General features: G+C 43.7%; 1 protein-coding gene across 2 annotated transcripts in view; it reads right to left on the minus strand.

Moving 5' to 3' along the window:
• Positions 1–19,555, minus strand: part of SORT1 (sortilin 1) — a 58,591-nt gene that overhangs the window by 25,612 nt on the left and 13,424 nt on the right. For both annotated transcript variants that reach the window (XM_081112042.1, XM_081112041.1), the window contains exons 2-5: positions 14,429–14,488; positions 10,944–11,017; positions 2,290–2,392; positions 800–964 (exon numbers count right to left, since the gene is read on the minus strand). In XM_081112042.1, the coding sequence (XP_080968168.1) occupies positions 800–964; positions 2,290–2,392; positions 10,944–11,017; positions 14,429–14,488 (402 nt within the window). The remainder of the gene's footprint in view (positions 1–799; positions 965–2,289; positions 2,393–10,943; positions 11,018–14,428; positions 14,489–19,555) is intronic.

Here is a 19,555-nt window from a genome sequence, read left to right on the forward strand (position 1 = left end):
ATCAAAAAAATGCAGTGTAATGGTGATTATCATCGTCGAGCAACTCAGCCACTTTGGGCCCTCAGCATCCACAATAAAGGAGGCTGGTCCTCGGGAAAGGAAAGCTGCACGAGCTCCGCAGGGAATTTCAGGAGATAGGGAGGGGCACTGGCTTCTGGGAAGAGCACCGGACTGGGGTGGGCGCAGGGATTTAAGACTGGATACTTAATACATGAGTGTTGAAGACAGAAATCAATATGCTTGATAGACTATGCAACGAACAAAAAAGAAAAATTAGAAAGATGTGGTTTGGCCACAGGAAAGAAACAATGACATCAGGACTGTGACAATCTATGCTTGTCCCTTGCAGAACAAGGATGATTACATTACACTGTGTTCTAGTTCAGTTTTCCAATAGTACACATCTATTCACTTTTAAAAACTGTAATGAAGCTGACAGGAGAAGATCTGGCTTTGGGTGGTGGGCACACAGTGCAATATAAGACCTTGTAACAGAAACCCACACCTGAACCCTATATGATCATGTTGATCACTGTCACCCCAGTCAATGTAATGAATAAATATTTTAAAAATTGTAATGACAACTAGATATCATACTTATGTGGAATAGATAGTACATGGTAATTGTGCCTTTCACCAAATAGGACAAAACACAAAAAATATATATATTTCATGACATACGAAGTCACCAGAAATCAGTCAAATACTTCATAAAATTATTAGCTAAAGGGGCCTTTCAAGGCTAGATGTTAGAGGATAAAAATGCAAAGGGCAAGACAACTTCTTCAAGGAGACTTACTTCAGTGCTGAGGGCTAAAAGATAATTGGAATTCTGAGGGCTATACATCATCTGAGTCAGAGGATGAAATGGGAGATTGGTCTGAACAAAATTCTTTGCAAAATCTGACGATCTGAAGATTCTTCCTCCGGGACTTCCTCCAGACACCTCTGCTGTTAAAATCACCTGGTTAGGAAGAAGGCAATTCAGATTCAGGGTATGACACTCTGAAAGCTCAGGAAGTCCTACACCACTTCCACAAGACATCAGTTAAGAAAATTTCAGTTCCCAAAGTAAGAATTATAAAGACAGATTAGTTGGTGCACCCCACTCCTTAAGTGTTAGTCTTATCAAAAAAATATTATCCTGAATTGAGCTAGTGCATCATGTCTATGGATGCAAGCCGGTCAGTTTGAGATCAGTCAGCCAGTTTGCCAAAGACTAAAATAAAACGTGTGTCTTAGAAGCGTACACTGTAATGCTAACCAGCTGCCACCTAAGAGTTTGGGTGCATCGTGGACTGCTGGGGTCCAACCCCAGCAGGTCCAGGGGTCCCCAAAGGTGTGGACGGAGTCGGCAAAGAAGGAATGACACGGAGACAGCGTTCAGTTGATCAGCAGCCTAGCCAGGATCTCCAGCCAAGTTCTGTCTAGGTTCTCCAGCCAGGTTCTGTGTAGGTTCTCCAGCCAAGTTCTGTCGCCAGGTTCTGTTGCCAGGTTCTGTTGCCAGGTTCTTCAGCCAGGTTCTGTCTAGGTTCTCCAGCCAGTTCTCTCCCTAGGTTCTCCAGGTTCTCCAGCCAGGTTCGGTCGCCAGGTTCTGTCCAGGTTCTCCTGCCATGTTCTGTCTAGATTCTCCAGCCAATTTCTGTAGCCAGGTTCTGTCCAGGATCTTTTGCCATGTTCTCTCGCTAGGTTCTGTCTCTAGGTTCTGTGTCTTATTGTCTTGTTAATCTGTATTTATACCAGTTGATTTTAATCCTATCAATTTCTATTCCAAAGGTTAGGGTATTTCTTATCTCCATTTCAGGGAGTAAAGATTATGTAGCTTAAGCGTGATTGTTGGTAGTTAAAGTGATTAACTACCCGCCTGGCATTTAGTTAAGGGGTTTTATTCCCTCCCTAAGTTCAGGGGAAAATCCCTACCTGGGGAAACAACCTTTCTCAGAGAGGTGACCTTGGTTAAAACACATAGCGCCAAGAAGGTGAGCAAACATATTAAGAACAGTATGCTGTATACGCCAGGTCCCTTGAAACATATGCTGTGCAGATGTTTCTTCCCTGTAGCAACTGTGTCAAGCAGCAAGGATGGACCGGCTCCCGGCAGTGGACAGAGGCCAAAAAGGAACCAATCCAGTTCTTTTGTGATCAGTATTAAATTAGGTTTTATGTTTAAAGCACAGTAATAGCAAACTAAATACACTGCTATGTATCTCTGGATCATTCCAACATTAACACCTGAGCGCCCAAGTATGGCATCAAGCACAGCTCTACACATGCATGAACGAGTCTCACCTTTCCAGAGTTCTCAGGACCAATAGCCATGCCAAATTCAGTCCGAATGAAGGTGTTATTGATGAGATCTGTAATATCCTTAAAGTTCTTTCCATAGTCCTCACTGAGAGGAAGAAAAATAAAGACACATTTAGGATGCAGTGGTCGTGGCCACTGTTGGGTTCCTTCCCAGCTTCCATCCCCGTTCTCTGACTTCACTGAAGCACTCCCCCTCCCCTGACGAGTTTCATGCCTCAGGGAAGCTGATGCCATCCTTAGCTCCAGTGTGGACTCGATGAGCCTGAATTCCACCCCTCACAGGTGCGGACTGACCCAGACTGAGGCAGTGAGACAAAGGGGGGAACTTGGGCTCTCTTAGTAAACAAATTTCCTTAGCCACCTGATGAAATAAATGGGCTGTCCTTCTTTCTAAACCAGTGGCTCTCAACCAGGATGTTTTTGTACAAATACCCTCCAAGCAACCATTCAGTAATGTCTGGAGACATTTTTTATGATCACAAATGCTAGTGGCATCTCATGGGGTGAGGCCAGGGATGCTGCTAACCACCCTGCAATGCACAGGACAGTTCCACAACATCACAGAATGATCTGGCCCAAATGTCCACAGTGCTCAGATTGAGTCCCCAAAGTGTCGGGTGTTAATGCAAAGCAAAAGGTTGCTATGGGGTCCTGAGGCCATGAGTACAACCTGAAGATAAAGCCAACATAAGGGGAGCAGCAGCACCTACGACACTGGACTGTGCTGACCGTGAGGCCTGTCCTGCCTCTACATTTAGTTGTGGGTCATTAATTCTCTGACTAAGCTAGTTGGAGCTGGGATCTCTGCTACGTGTAGCTAATGGCCTCCTAACTGATCTGTTAATGCAGAGTCCTCATGATAAAGCTGAGTTGAGTGGAAGAAGCCTTCAAGTTTCCCCCAGAGGATACCATTCCTGGGCACAAGTCTCTACTGCATACAGCACACAAAACGCAGGTAGGGAAACAAACCAACTTAACGCCAGTTCTCGGGTTGTTAGAGATTTTCCCAGAAGTTCATTTCAACAATATCTGTGAGAGGTATTCAATTCCATGTTTAGATTTTGAAAAATACAATCCTAAGAATCAGTAGCTGTGTAACTCTGACAGAATTAATACTATGTGCCATTCTCTTAAAAAGCTACAGAGAAAAAAGTGGTAGAATGCAAAATCTCAATATTCATGAATGTCCATCAGTGAAGACCACTGTGTATTGCAAATTAGTTGCCAAAGATAAATGTGATGTGCAGTGGTCTTCACTGCAGACTATGACGTAAAAGATGGTACAATCTTGACAAATAATCACAAAAGCAGAGAACATGAGAAATGCGAGGGACTGAAGGGAACATCTTGTCCAACTCCCTCATTTCACAGACGAGGAGGTTCAAGGGGAGGCAATTTATCAAAAGCCAACCAGTTAATTAAGGGCAAAATTGAAGCTATAATCCAATTCTCTTAACTCTCAGCTCCAAACTAGGGACAACTTGTAATGATCTGTGAGGAGTTTTTCCCTTATAAACTGCAGTCTTCCTCTGTTTTGCCAGGGCTTGTGGCCTGGCAGCACCGATCAGCTAAGAGGAAACTGGAGATACAGGAGGGAATTATCTTGGAGTGTTTGTTTAGGTCCCTGACAGAATGCTAAAGCAAACTGCGTGTGACTTTAAGTTGTCTGAATAACTTCCCATCTCTTAGCAAGCACACACAGAAAATTCCTAGCTAAATAAAAGAGGGACCAGGCACCACTTATCCATCAGATCCTCCATATCTTCCCCCCCCCCCACCCCCCTTTTGGCTTTGAAGTACAAGAAGCGTTCCTATCTTCCTGACAGCAGGCCAAGAGATGTATAAACAATTCCTGCTCCTCAGTGTAAATGTCAGCAGCAGCTCAGACAACCTTCAAAGGGGCTGGCAACAGCTTGATTATCGCCACCTTACAATTCTTCCCTCCTGCCCCATATCCCCCGGGAACCTCCACAAACCTGTTGGCAAGTCTGCTGGCTTTTTAAGAACTTGGCACAACAAGCACATCCCTGCCCTTCAGAAAAAGAAAGCAACATGAACAAGGCAAAAAGTCATCAGCTACAACACTTTGGTACTGTAGCCAGTTAAACATATGGAGCGCAATGGATCAACCTGCTGACACGGAAGGGAGGTTCTGCTGAGGCCACGCTGGGCACAGGGATATACAGGGCTGGGCAAAAGTAGGTCTACAGTTGAGTATGGGAAGCACCAAGTTTATTCTTGTATTATTATTTATTAATTACTGTATTATTTTCCATTTGAACAACTGCAAACCTACTTTTGCCCACTCCTGTATCTTAATAAAACCCTTTATTTAAAAGGTTTCTTTTCTATCAGCATACAACATATATCATGAAGAGGAAATCAATGAAACAACTTAAAAAATCTACTTTTCAAATTCCAGATGGTAATTAACAGAGCAATGAGCGGCAGTCAGATGAAAAGTTAACCCGCCGAAACCGGTTTGGCTCAGTGGATAGAGCGTCGGCCTGCGGACTGAAAGGTCCCAGGTTCGATTCCGGTCAAGGGCATGTACCTGGGTTGCGGGCATATCCCCAGTGGGAGATGTGCAGGAGGCAGCTGATCGATGTTTCTAACTCTCTATCTCTCTCCCTTCCTCTCTGTAAAAAATCAATAAAATATATTAAAAAAAAAAAAGAAAAGAAAAGTTAACAAAACCCTATGAAACCATCTGCTTTAGAAACCAGTCTTTTTAATAATTCTATATATCAACCCTAATCTCTGTTCTTTCTGGTTACCAAAATAAAGGACCACTTTTGCATATATCTTTGGTATAAACATTAGTAAGAGTATGCACCTGTTTATAACTCAAGAAAATCATGGCAGAATATAAATATTTTTGGAATAGAACCTAATACCCCCAAAGAACAAGAAAAACCAAGAAATCATTAAAATAAATGAAAAAAAGTAATCATCACATGGACTTCTGGTAAGATGCAGTGTCAACATTCTTAATGAGATGAAGCACTGGAAATTGGGTTTTTCCAAAAGACTCACATGTTGACACTCAACCCAAACATCCAGAGCCTAGAATTACACCCTTTTTTCTGCACTTTTCATATATAGGAACTTGTGACATCAAGCATTTGACCCGCAGGCATTTAATGAGAAGTAACAGTAAGAGAGTCCTACAATATCTCAGAGAATCTTGCATATTATTTTTCTCAACAATCAAACCAACCCAGATAGCCTCATTTGGTCAGCTTTCAAGCCTAACCATTTCTCCATTCCTTTAGTTCATTTTTGCCACGAGTAAGTAACTATAAATTGCAACATAAAAACAACAGGCATGACAAAAAACTCTAAAGAAAATAATTATAATTTTGTACTTTTCACTAATCGGCAAAGTGTGTGCAGCTGATTCTCTTATTCTCAGATTCTCTATCTGTGACTATGCCTCTTCACTAACATTTCTTTGTAACCTACATCCACACTCGTGGCCCTTCCACAGTGATCTGCAGACATGTGCAGGGTCACCCAGTGCACACGTTCCCAGCTGAGGTCCAACAAGGGGACGAGCTGCCTTCGTATTTCAGCTCTTACACTGTGAATAAGTGTCTTCGTCATGGTCTATTTAGTACCTTGCATTTTGCATTTTTGTGTTTTTTATGGGTGATTTTGCTGTTTAAAATGGCCCCCAAGCATAGTGTTGAAGTGTTGTTCAGAGCCCCTGAGCACAAGAAGGCTTTGATGTCCTTACGAAGAAAATACGCTAGTTAGATAAGCTTCTTTCAGACATGAGTTGGTTGTGAGCTCAATGTTAATGAATCAGCAATATATACTAGGCCGGCTGGTATGGCTCAGCAATTGAGCATCGACCCAGAACTAAGAGGTCACAGGTGCGATTCCCAGTCAGAGCACATGCCCAGGTTGTGAGCTCAATCCCCAGTAGGGGGTGTGCAGGAGGCAGCCAATCAGTTATTCTCTCTTATCATTGACTAGAGGCCTGGTATGCAAATTCATGCATGGGTGGGGTTCTGCTGGCCCACGCGCCGATCAGGAGAGGGGGCAGATGAGGGGCCATGGGTGGTTGGCCAGCCAGCCCTGCCCCCTGGTCGAACTCCCAGTCGAGGGGACAATGTGCATATTAGTCTTTTATTATATAGGAAGGATGTTTCTCTCTCTCCCCTTCCTCTCTGAATCAATAAAAATATATTTTTAAAAACCCACAAACAATATGTATAGTAATAAGAAACACACATAAAACAAAGTGATGTGCTGATCAATTGATGAAAGTTAATGTTCTGATCAGAGGTTTATAAGAACCTACCCCAGAATTTTCCTCTAGGAATAATGGTTCAGGATTCACTAACCAGTATTCATGGGAACTATGGAGAACATAACTATTGTGAAGAGTGAGAATTGACTGCATTGAGATTTCCAGCTAAAAGATCAGTTAGGGAGAATATAGCTTATTAAAATGTGCCAAAGGACATAGAACTAAAATCAGTGACAGGCAAAACTGGCAGATTTTCAATCCATAGGTAAAATGAATTCCCAATTATACTTCAGTCTCTTTTTTCACCCCAGCTGTCTGAAGCAGTGAAAGCTGAACCCAGCACATCACTGAAAAAGCTGTCATACAAGATGCCCTAGAGGAGCTGGTTTACTATACTTTCCTTCAATATCTGTTGTATACCTTTAAGGTATCCTTTTTAAAAAAAATTCTCAGTAACCTGAAAAACTTACATCAACTATGGAATAAACTTCAATGTGAAATCTTTTAGAGATCCTCTTATTAATTTCCAAAATTTGAACAACTCTCAATAGGAAATAAAAATAGCAAATAAAATGGCCCAGTAATTTTAGTAATTAGGTACAGGATTCTGATGTCGAATAATACGTACATGTGCTTCACTAAGTTGATCTCACAGTGAAAAGTTACACTCAAGGGGTCACAGAACAAAAAGGTACAAAACATCTCCTACTGCCTTAAACCAAATTATCATCCTAACTAGGTGGCCTGTTTCCTTTTTAAGTTAGTATCTGCAAAGTGAGAGGCAAATGTACTTTATAATCTATTAATATTCCTTAATAGGGAATCAAAATTTATACCATTCAAACATAAGTCCTTTAAATTGAAGACATTAACATACTATTTGTTTTAACCTAATCATGAATGCCTAGGAACTTTAGTTATTATTTCCCAAACCTTTCAACAATACTTTTTCACACCCTAAAGGTCAAGGTCTATGAACTCAGCACGAGTAACAGAGGCAGCTTCCTGCTATTCTCTGGAGCTTCCGTGCAGCACAGCTCAGAGCAGGTGGCATGTGACCAGCTGCCTTTATTTGAATCTCAAATAAACCTTTGACCACATTCGAGTTACTGGAGGGAGATAATCCAATAAATAGTCTAATCATGAAAGCTGTGAGAAACCAGAGTTTTCAGAGTGGATTCAATAGGCTTTTACTTTATTTCTCACTTGGGCAACCTCAGCATAGTCATTCTGATCAAACTGCTCCCTCCTTTCCCGTGTCTGAAGGAACATGTGCCTCTTGGCTGGCGTGTTCAATGACATGAGTCACATCAGGCCAGGCCAGATGGAGACTGGCATATTTACAGTTTCCACCTAACCTCTGGAAGACCTTTCCCTTCACAGCAGGGAGGAAAGAATTCATATTCAAAATGACCTCGTAGAAACAAACAACCAAACTGCTGCGTGCCCTGCAGAAACAGCACCTCCCTGTGAATATGATTCTATCCCAGACACAGAGGATTGCTCTCACGGTCTGGTGTGTGCTAGGGGTTTCTCACAGGCCAGACAGATTCAGGGTGAAAAGGGCTGAGTCAGATGGTGGTAGGTGTTTAAACCATTTGGTTTTTGTTTGGGGGGGGGGGGGGCAGTCTTAAAGTAAGCACAATACTGAAAAGCAAAAGGGTGGGGAAAAGTCATGAAAACACATTACCCTCCCTATGGGTCTGACTGGTCACCCACTTAAACAGCAATGTAGAGAATTCAGCAGGCAAGTGTTAAAGTGGCTAAAGCAACAAGTACAGGAGAGAGTTCAACCTGGGGAAGCTGAGGAGCTTAGTAAACAGCCTTCAAAACATCTAGGGTCACCCTGGCCGGTTTAGCTCCGTGGTTAGAGTGTCAGCCCACACGTGTCTCTCTCACATCAATGTGTTTTTTTTTTCTCTCTCTCTCTCCCTCTTTCCTCGCTCTCTTCTACTCTCTCTAAAGACCAATGGAAATCCTCAGGTGAGGATTAAAAAACAAATAAAAACCTCTAGGGGTCAATAAGAAAAGAGGTTTTCATTTGCTACTAAAAAATGAAGTGGAAATTAGCATTCTCTTGGCACATATATGTGTCATATTTATCACAACAGCATTAGTAATAGTGAAAAATTAGCTGCAACCTAAGTGTCCAAGAGAATAATGACTTAGTAAATTCCGTCAATCTAACAAAAATGATGGGTAACTAGCAGAGGGGACATGGAAAATATCACTGTATGAGCATCAATCAGAGTGGATATGGGTCATGGCGCTTGCATGTTGGCAGGGGTGTGCGTGCATCTCCAGAAGCCTAGGAGGCAGACAAGCACTTTTTACCAATGGGCACAGAAGGCTTTGAATTCATTTAACAACTGGCACAGCAATATCAGTACAGTCTGGCCATGTGCCCTCACTGGCTGCTGGCATGGCAGCAGCTAACCTCCCCAAGTTCTTACTCCATCCAGCCCAGGCACTGCAGAGCATAAGTCACACCAGCTCTGAGGTGGCCACTGTCATCATCTTTCTTTTACAGATGACAAAAAGACTCTGGGAGGCGAAGTAACTTGCTCAAGCTCATTCTGTTTGCAAATGATAGTGCTGAGATTCAATCCCAGGGCTATTTGTCACCAAAACCTGGCAACTTTACACTGTATCATGTTGCTTCCCCAAACTATGTAGCCATATGATATAACATTAAAGGGGAAAATCAAGATAAACTGTACATAAAGATTACACTTGACGTTTGGGTGAAATTTTTCCTTTAAAATTTCCAAATGTTATATAATATATTGCTTTTTTAAAAAAAAAACATGATTTTTATTGATTTTAGAGAAAGAGGAAGGGAGAGCTAGAGAGATAGAAACATCATCAATGAGAAACACTGATCGTCCGCCTCCTGCATGCCCCCCTATTGGGGATCAAGCCCACAACTGGGGCATGTGCCCTGACCGGGAATCAAACCAGTGGCCTCTTGGTTCATAGGTCAATGCTCAACCACTGAGCAACACCGGCCAGGCTATAATACACTACTGTTATTATGGAAGATAATTTGCCAAGAAAAACTATCATAAGGAAAAATTTTATGACAATAAGGTTTCTTAAACATTGGAAAGAGTTATGAAGTTACAACTTTTTATACATTTTTCCCCTCCCCAAACAGGATATTTTTCATCTGTCTGAAATAGTTCAATTACTATTCTAATTGAATAAACAAAATCACCTATAAATTATAGCCCTTTCTAGCACTATGATTCTATGATACAGTCAATCCTTATAAACAATTATCAGTTTAAAAACTACAGAGAAGCCAAGGCATTCATTCATTCAATTAGTATGGATTGCCTGCCTACTACTGCATAGCAGTCATCTGGCTAGTTGCTGAGAACCCCAAGTTAGTCAAGAACCTTGGCTTTGTGGAGCTTACAGTGATTCCAAAATGGCAATTCCTTCTTAGCCTATTTTTAAGTCAACATCACTGTGTTGAAGGGTCGAGAACACTGGCTCCAGGCTCAGAAACAGCAATCAAGATTACGCCTACTGGAGAAGGGGCCGTCTCAGAAATTCACCAAAGGCTCACTTGTACCTGGGCCCCTGAGAGAGTACGATGGCTGCTGGGAAATCCGTTGGCCTTGAGAATAGTTTCTATGTTATCTGCTAGGATGCCATACTTTTTTGGGGGGTCCCTTGGGGGGAAAATGAGATGGGCACAAATGATTGAGAAGACTATCAGCAACTTCTGAGAGTGAGCTGGTCTTGCATCTTACAGTTAAGGAAAAGAGCGTACTATTTAACCAAGCTGTACCTTTGAGAAGACGCATGTAAAACTTGGTAATTGTCACAGTATGGTTCCAAAACATACACTGCCACCATCGTTACCAGTGTAAACACTATAAGGCACTTTGGTAAGTCTGACCTGAGAACCTCCTTCTGATCTAGAAACAATCTAGATAAACTGAGGCTCAGAGGATTAGATAAATATATTTACTTGGAAGGTACAAAGTGTTACATAAATACATTTACTTGGAAGGTATAGTGAGGATTGTTACTTCAGAGATATAAAAACCATTCTGTTGAAGTCCATGCTACTTCCCCAAAATAAATATCCATTTAAATTAATAAAACACACACCCCCACACACTCTCCATCTGCCTTTACTGCTTTCCCATTTAGTCAGGTCAACCTAATCTTCTTGGAACTAGATTCCTTTTCATATTTCTTCAGGTTAAGTAAATATTAAGTGTGCTGAATGTGACAGTTTGTTGAAAATTTAAGATGGCTGAAAGATCTTTCTAATCAACTGCTGGACTCCATCATGCCTAGAAAAGTGGGGAACTTACATTCACAATGTATTCAGTCAGTGCCCCAACCATATGCGTCTCACCTTCGATATAGCTTGGACTGTCCAAAAGTCATAATTACCAGTGGTACATGGAAGGTAGTCAAGACTAGAATGATCTGGAGAGAGACAAAAGCACAGTTAAAAAGAAAGATAGTCCAATCACATGCGTGCCTGTGATGGGAGTAAATCAACATCTGAAAGACTGACAAGAGCCCTGCTTTGCAGTAGCCTATATCCATGGTTGGCAAACTGCGGCTCGCGAGCCACATGCGGCTCTTTGGCCCGAGTGTGGCTCTTCCACAAAATACCATGTGCGGGTGCGCACATACAATGTGATTGAAACTTCGTGGGCCATGCGCAGAAGTCGGTATTTTGTGGAAGAGCCATACTCAAGGGGGCAAAGAGCCGCATGTGGCTTGCGAGCCGCAGTTTGCCGACCACTGGTCTATACTGTAGTAAGTCAGAAAACCAAGAAGTTACTAAGGCTTGCATTGACTCAAGATCTCAACTCTTGGTTGAGATGGTCCTGTCGCCCATACTTGAAGCAGTGAGGCAGAGCTAATCAACTACCCATTACAATAAAGGAAGGATTTAACTATTTTGTATCCATCTATATAATAAAAGCCCAGCAACCTTTACAGTGGAACAACCAGAACAATTGGTGGCTATGACGCACACTGACCACCAGGGGACAGACGCTCAATGCAGGAGTTGCCCCTGGTGGTCAGTGTGCTCCCACAGGGGGAGCATCGCTCAGCCAGGGCCTAAGCCATCAATCGGACATCCCCGAGGGCTCCTGGACTGTGAGAGGGCGCAGGCCTGGCTGAGGGGAACTCCCCCCCCCCACCCCCGCACGAAGTTTGTGCACCGGGCGTCTAGTATTAGTATAAGATATCCTCAGGCAAGAATCAGCTCCCTGCCCTGGTCGGTTTGGCTCAGTGGATAGAGTGTCGGCCTACAGACTCAAGGGTCCCAGGTTCGATTCCGGTCAAGGGCATGTACCTTGGTTGCCGGCACATCCCCAGTGGGGAGTGTGCAGGAGGCAGCTGATCGATGTTTCTCTCTCATCGATGTTTCTAACTCTCTATCCCTCTCCCTTCCTCTCTGTAAAAAATCAATAAAATATATTAAAAAAAAAAAAGAATCAGCTCCCTTTCTGTGTACAGGAGGCCAGAGCACTATGGGTGCTCAAAGGTCACTGTGTCACATATATCCCTCCTTTTCTCCTCCCTGCTCTCAGTTCTCCATGAAATTAATTTCTTAAATATTTTTCTAGATAAAAATATGCATGAAGACAAATTCTGATAGATTAGTACAAGAGGGAGTCTCAAATGGCCATGTAACAAGAAATCTTGCGATACCAACTATCTACACTAATAAAAGAGAAAAATGGTAATTGGCGTAAGACGCTACCCTTTTCATTGGCTAATCAGGGCTATATGCAAATTAACTGCCAACTAAGATTGGCAGTTAACTGCCAACAAGATGGCGGTTAATTTGCATATGTAGGCACAATGCAGGGAGGCAAAGGGAAAGCAGGAAGAAGCCCCCTGCCACTGACAGTGATCGGAAACCCAGGGGGGAGCTAAGAGCTGGGGGGCAGGGCAAAGGCGGCCCTGGGGCCGCCTTTGCCCTGCCCCCCAGCCATGATCAGAGAATCAGGTGCCTTTGCCGCCCTGGCCAGTGATAGCAGGAAGTAGGGGTGGAGCCAGCGATGGGAGCTGGGCACGGTCGAAGCTGGCAGTCCCAGGAGCTAGGGGTCCCTTGCCTGGGCCTAAAGCGAAGCCCACGATCGCGGCGCCCCCCGCTGCCACTGCAGGTCCCCGCTGCCCGGGCCGGACGCCTAGGCCAGAGGCGTTAGGCCTGGGCAGGGGTGGAGCCTGCAACTGCGGGGAGCTGGGGGTCCCCTGCCCAGGCCTGACACCTCTGCCGGAGGCCTCAGGCCTGGTCAAGGGGCCGATCCGGTGATTGGTGATCGGAGGGTGATGAGGGTCAACTCCTCTGGCGGAGGCATCAGGCCTGGACGGGGGGCGGAGCCGGGGATTGGGGGGATATGATGGTCCCCTTGCCCAGGCCTGAAGCCTAGGTCAGAGACGTCAGGGTTGGGCGGGGGGTGGAGCAAGCGATCAGAGGGAGATGGGGGTCCCCTGCCCAGGCATGATTCCTGGGCCAGAGGCATCAGGCCTGGGCGGGGGTCAGAGCCAGTGATCGGGGGGAGATGAGGGTCCCCTGTCCAAGCTTGACACCTCTGGCGGAGGCGTCAGGCCTGGGCAAGGGGCCGATCAGGTGATCGGAGGGTGATGGGGGTCTACGCCTCTGGCCGAGGCATCAGGCCTGGGCAAGGGGCAGAGCCAGCAATTGGAGGGGTCTGGGGGTCCCCTGCCCAGGCCTGATGCCTGGGCCAGAGGCATCAGGCCTGGGCTGGGGGCAGAACCAGTGATGGGGGGAAATGAGGGTCCCCTGCCCAGGCCTGACGCCTCTGTTAGAGGCATCAGGCCTGGGCAAGGGGCCGATCCTGCGATTGGAGGGTGATGGGGGTCAACGCCTGAGGGCTCCCAGTATGTGAGAGGGGGCAGGCTGGGCTGAGAGACACTCCCACCCCCCCACACACACACACACCCAGTGCACGAATTTTGTGCACCGGGCCCATAGTCTTAAATAAATGGATAAATCATGGAAATTAGAGCACAACTCAAATTTTAGAAGAAACTGAGACATGCTTAAAGACATACTACCAGAAGTTTAAAAATTAATTAAGATAATTAATTTATAACTTGCTCTTCAGCTCCAGTATTTCTTTGGATTCCTGACATAGCCATCATATGCCTCAATGCTATGATGCATACATTCATGGAATACCAGAGGGGAGGGTATGAACTGCGGCCCTGCCCTTGTTCAGGCAGGATAATAACAGAGCAGCTAACACCAAGCCCTGAGTCGAGACCTGGGGCCGATGCATCCAAAGTGCACCCTCCTACTGGGAGACGGGCTCCACATTGGAGAATAAGGAGCTGACTGACGCTCCTTCCACTCTCCCAATCCTGGCAGCACCTCCTTTGTTGTAGGGAAAGGGACACAGATGGAACTAAACAGCCATGAGCCCATGGGCGCCACAGTCCTTCAACACTAACTGTGGGAAAATGCATTTTGGAGGAAAAATGCTAAGATGTGCGATGCGCAGGTTTCAGCTTCCACACTGGTCTTCCCATGTGTTGTGAGGCTCACTTCTCAGCATACAGCACACGCTTCCCTCTTTCTTCTTCTTGCTCATCTTGATGCCAAGCAGCCACCAAGGACTCAAAAGGTGTCTATCTTCCCATTATGGAAGAGGGTGGTTACAGGATGTTTCCCGTTCTAAAGCAAAACCAAGCCAACCACAGTTCCCTGAGAGTCTGTCCTGGAAACATGTATTTCTGTGTCTGAGGTTGGAAACAGTTTCAGAAAATAACAACACTTAGTGCTTAAACTCCCCACATCTACATGTTCTTCTTGCTTAGCTGAATGCACAGCCTCAAGATATTACTTACCCCAGTGCTATCTCCAACCCAAGACAAGGATACTGAGCCACTGAGATCATCAAATACATGCTGTAAGGGGGGAAAAAGAAATTCATTTACAAATGACATCTTTCCTTCAGTCTTTGACTCCCTTAAATAATTCAGAACACTATTACTTTCAAGTAATTAAATTCATAATTATAAGGGGACTTGGATTCCCTGAACAAAATTTGCAGGACAGGATTTAACTACTTAACTTAAACTACAAATAACTTGGGGATTTTAATTCTGAGATATGCTTAAAGACATTCTACCAGAAGTTTAAAAATTAATTATACAAAGTAAGCCAAGCAGATGAGCTTTCTTCACTGCACCAGATGGGGAGATGGGGTAATCTCATTGCTTTCTCAAACAGAACTAAATATAAATATGTAGAAAGTATTCTTAGGATGCTTTAAAACAAGGGATCACAGCCCACACTGACAGCTATAACTGTAACCCAATCAGCATAACCAGTTTTTGTAGGCAGCCTTCACAGTACAGGTGCATGGTTAATAACTAGATTCCTTTTGCTCCTAGGCTCTCTCAAAATGACAAGGTTCTGAGAAGCGAGAGCAAATGCCCTTCTTTCACATTTAAAACAGTGGTTGATAATGATAATAGTAGTAATAATAGTAGATATTAGTAGATAATGATAATAGTAGATAGTAGTAATTAGTAGTAGATAATAATAGTAAATAACAACAATAACAACAACAACAACAATAATAATAATAATAATAATAGAACAACCTTAATAGAGTTGTGGTAAGAGTGAGGAGATAAAAAAAAAAAAAGGAGAGCTGGTGTAGTGTATCCAAAATATGGTAAACATATTAAAATGCAGTTATATTTTTTTTGTTAATCCTCACCTGAGGATATTTTTTCATTGATTTTTAGAGAGAGTAGAAGGGAGGGAAGGAAGGAAGGGGGGTGGAGAGAGAAAGAGCGAGTGAGAGAGAGAGAGAGAGAGAGAGAAAGAAAGAGGGAGAAACATCAATGTGAGAAAGACATATTAATTGGTTGCCTCCTGCATGCACCCTGACAAGGGCCCGGGACTGAACCTGCAGCCCAGACACATGCCCTTGACTGAGAATTGAACCCGACACCCTTTGGTGCTTGAGCTACACCAACCAGGGCTAAAACGCAGTATTAGTAATCATTGTAGGTGCTTTGGGGTTTTGGTTTTCAAATACTTTCCTTCTCTACTTATAAAATAATATATATCCATTACAGAAAATGTAGGCAAAAGGGAGGTATAATGAATATAAATCTTTCATAATCCTATCACACAAAGATATTCAAGGCTAACACTATGTTTATAATCTTCTAGTCTCTATTGTTGTTGTTGTTTTAGCTAATGAAGAAATAATTCCAAAAAGGCCATACTGGCACTTGGTAAAAATGTTCAACCACACAGAAATGTATACAGAAAAAGTGAAGATCCTTCCTCTTCGTCCGCCACGTGCCCCACCACCCAAGCCCCACTCCCCAGAGGGGTTAACAGTTTAGTATATATTTCTACTGTGTTGACAATTCTGCTTTCCTCCTATGAACACATATATCTTAAGATTTTTAAAACCTTAAACATGCCCTGCCTTTCCAAACATTAAGGAGCGGTTCCTTAGAAGCAGAGGCTATAACTTTATACTTTTTGGTGTTCCCTGTGCCTACCACGGCACTTTGCACACTCAATAAGCATTTGTTGAAATGGTTCTAAATCCTTCCCAAACCACAGACTCAATCTCAAAATAGCACATGTCTGTAAATGGTGGATGGCAGTCTCTGGGCCACTCAAGCTGCCAATCTCAACAGAAACGTCTGAAGAAACAGCACTCAAAACACTGTTTTGCTTATCTTCTCATTTTCTTTGGCGGTCTTCCTGAACGGGCCTCCGAATTCACCTCTGCTGTTTCCCCTCCGGCCTGTAAGTACATTTGAGGTCAGCAAAATCTCTTGTACAGTCTCTGTAAGTGGCACAATCAGTGCCGCACAGAGGGCTTGCTCAGTGATGCTGCTTAACTCTCAAACACTCGGGCAGAGCTTCTCACAGCCTCTGCAGGACAGAAAGGGTATTCATGCTCACACACTGCCCAAGCATCTGCGGAAAAGCAGGGCTGCTACAGACATCTGGAACCAGCAGAGTAACGGACACAGCACTGTGTCTTGCAAGATACTCCGCACAGAGCAAGATGGCATATTCTTTTGAGTGAGGATAGGGTCTGAAATCACATCAGTGAGCTCCTTGAGGAGAAGTAGAAAGATCCAGAACTACCACAAGCACCAGACAGACCACCCGGTTAACAGTCACCTAAACAGAGGCTCTCTCTCCAAGGAAGGCTCAGGTCACAGCCGCTGACCAGGAGAAAAGACAAATCCACCATTGGAGTCCTGCTGTCTTGCTCAGGCAACAACATGGCTCGTCTTGAGCCAATCAGGGCCCGCAACTCTCACCTTTGACACCTAGTCAATGTACAGTGGTATTACTCCCGTCTCCTGCTGTCCAATCCCAGAGAGGGAAGATTCTTAGATGTCACTAGCAACCTGAGCTTCTCCTAAACAACTCAAAGGACAGCTGGCCTCATTCATCATCCGAAGAGTCCCTTTGGAAAAGTAGGCCAGATTTATCTATAACAATAAAAGTGTAATATGCAAATCGACCGAAAGTCCAATCAGCAGAACGACCTTCCAGACGACCACGCTATGACACCCACTTGCACCAGGCCAGCCAAGGCGGGTGCAATGCGATTGGTCGGGGGCCTGGCCATTGCCCCATGATCGCCCTGCAGAGGGAGGCCCAGGTTACCCAGCAGTGGTGCTATGGTGGGTGGGCAGAGCCTCCCTTTGCTCACTTTGGGGTGATCAATCACGGGGCTCCAGGACTGTGGGAGGGCACAAGCTGGGCTGAGAGATGCACCCCCCCTCCAGTGCACAAATTTCATGCACTGGGCCTCTAGTTAACTATAATTGTGGTCTTCTGCTACTCAACTCTTTCTCCCTTCCCATCCCAACAGCCAATTACATTTTACTTTTGAAAATAAACAAATTCATTGAAAAAGCTCATCCATCTACAGCAAATGCAGCTAATTTTTTATATTTCAGTCTTTAACATTCTTATGGTGAAAGTAAAAGAAAAAAAAAAAAAGAAATCAGATTTGATAACAGACCAAAACTCAGGTAGAGAGAAAAAGTCATGTGGAGAGGAGACAAATCCAGGAGAGTCAGGGGACCAAGAGCACAGATACAATTCTATGCCGTCCATGGGAGGGTTACAGGTGTCCAGGAAAGGGTGAACAGTGCTGGTCATGGTTAGGGGACAGAATTCACAAGTGTCAGCACAAGGCCATCAATTCTAATGTGACATCATTTATCATATTTAACATACTATACATGTCACTCTACATTGTGGTGGCATCATAGATATTTCAAAATATGTATTACTTTTAATTATAGCAATAAGAACATTGTCTGCCTCCCTCACTAGACCTGAAGAACATCCGGTACAAGGACCAAGCCTATTCATTTTAGCAAGAATATATAATGTAGACACATATGTAATACCCTTTGTAATACTTTAAGCAATAAAACAATAAAAAAAGAATATATAATGTAGCACATAAACGGCATTCAATAAATATGAAATTCATTTTCTTTAAGAATTACTTGTGAAGCTCTGAAGAGGAGGAGGATGAAAAGATAAGGCCAGACCCACTTAATTTCCCCAGGACAGAAACAAGTCTAAATATGAAAAGTTCTATTCTGAGAAGACGTCTGCTTCTGGCCAAGAGAGACCAGCAGGGATCAGATTAACCTTCTCACCAGAAACAACTGAAAACACAAACTATATGAAACCATCATTTTCAAGACCCTGGACTTCGAAGCAACAAAGTACAATAATCCCTGACAGACAAAAGACAAAACAAGGGCCTACCTCTGCCCTCGGTTACTGTCTGAAGAGTGTCCAGGGCACAGTGCTGGGAAGGGGAGAGCCCAGATGTCCCCTCAGTTGAAGAAATGAGCTGGTGGTCTGGGGAGGGCATGGAGGCTATAGCCACCATCAACCGTAGTTACCACCAACTCCATCCACACAAACAGAAATTGGTAAAGATGCCCCGGACGCATCGAAGCGTTGAGAGGCACTGGCCGCGAGTGGATTACATACTAGTATTTGAGTAAGAAGAATAAAGGTCTGCCTGCACTCCGAGGTTTAAGCAGGGATTACAGAGGTCAGAGCATACAGAAGCAATAGCAAGATGGCGGGTCAAAGGCAGCTGTGCAGGAAGCACAAACATGAAGACATATGTAAGGATTTTGAAAATTTCCAAAGAGTAACATAAGTAAACTATATTAACATTGCCAGCTAGTGAAGTGTTAAGTAGATGTTATTAAGTACTTGTTAAATAAGAATTTCAAATCAGGATAAACAGAGTTAAGGTGGGAACCAAAGGGAAATAAAAATAGAGAAAAATGAGTGTGAGGAAAAAAGTACTTCTGTTTGAAATACCCAAGAAAGCTGAGATGAGGCCACAGGATCACTGACTCAAATGGGCATGGTTTCCAGTGGTATATACAGTTGAACATAATCACCCAATAAGTTATGGTTCAATTGTTCTAATCAAGGCAAAATAAGAGGAATAAAAGAAATATGAGCGAAGGACAAAGCTTATGGCTCCAGAGAACTGAAAAGCAAAATAATCTCTCCAGGAAGAGAAAACCCCAAATGTCCAACACAATATAACCAATGAATATCCTATACTATTAAAATCCAGAACATATAAAATATGTTAAAATACTGAACATATAAGAACATGTAGGAGTCAAGCCCAGCCCACAGAAGGCAGAGTGAATGTCTACCACAAGCACTGTTACAAAATGATGTGATGTGTTAGCTGTCTGTATACATGACAAGCAGAATGGAGAAGGTGAGGGAGGTTTGCAGCATGTTTTATTTCTGGGGAATAATAGCTGTGTTGCAAAAGGGACAGATTACTTAGCATAAAGAGAACATGATCTGACCACTACATATTGCTAAGCAGTCAGCCAAATGTATGTTCTAGAAGCAGGTCAAAATTAAAAAACCACACAGAGCCAAAAGCCAGTACTCAGAAGGGCCACATG

The sequence above is a fragment of the Myotis nattereri genome, assembly GCF_964212035.1.
Source record: "Myotis nattereri genome assembly, chromosome: 18".
In the NCBI taxonomy this organism is placed as follows: Eukaryota; Metazoa; Chordata; class Mammalia; order Chiroptera; family Vespertilionidae; genus Myotis; species Myotis nattereri.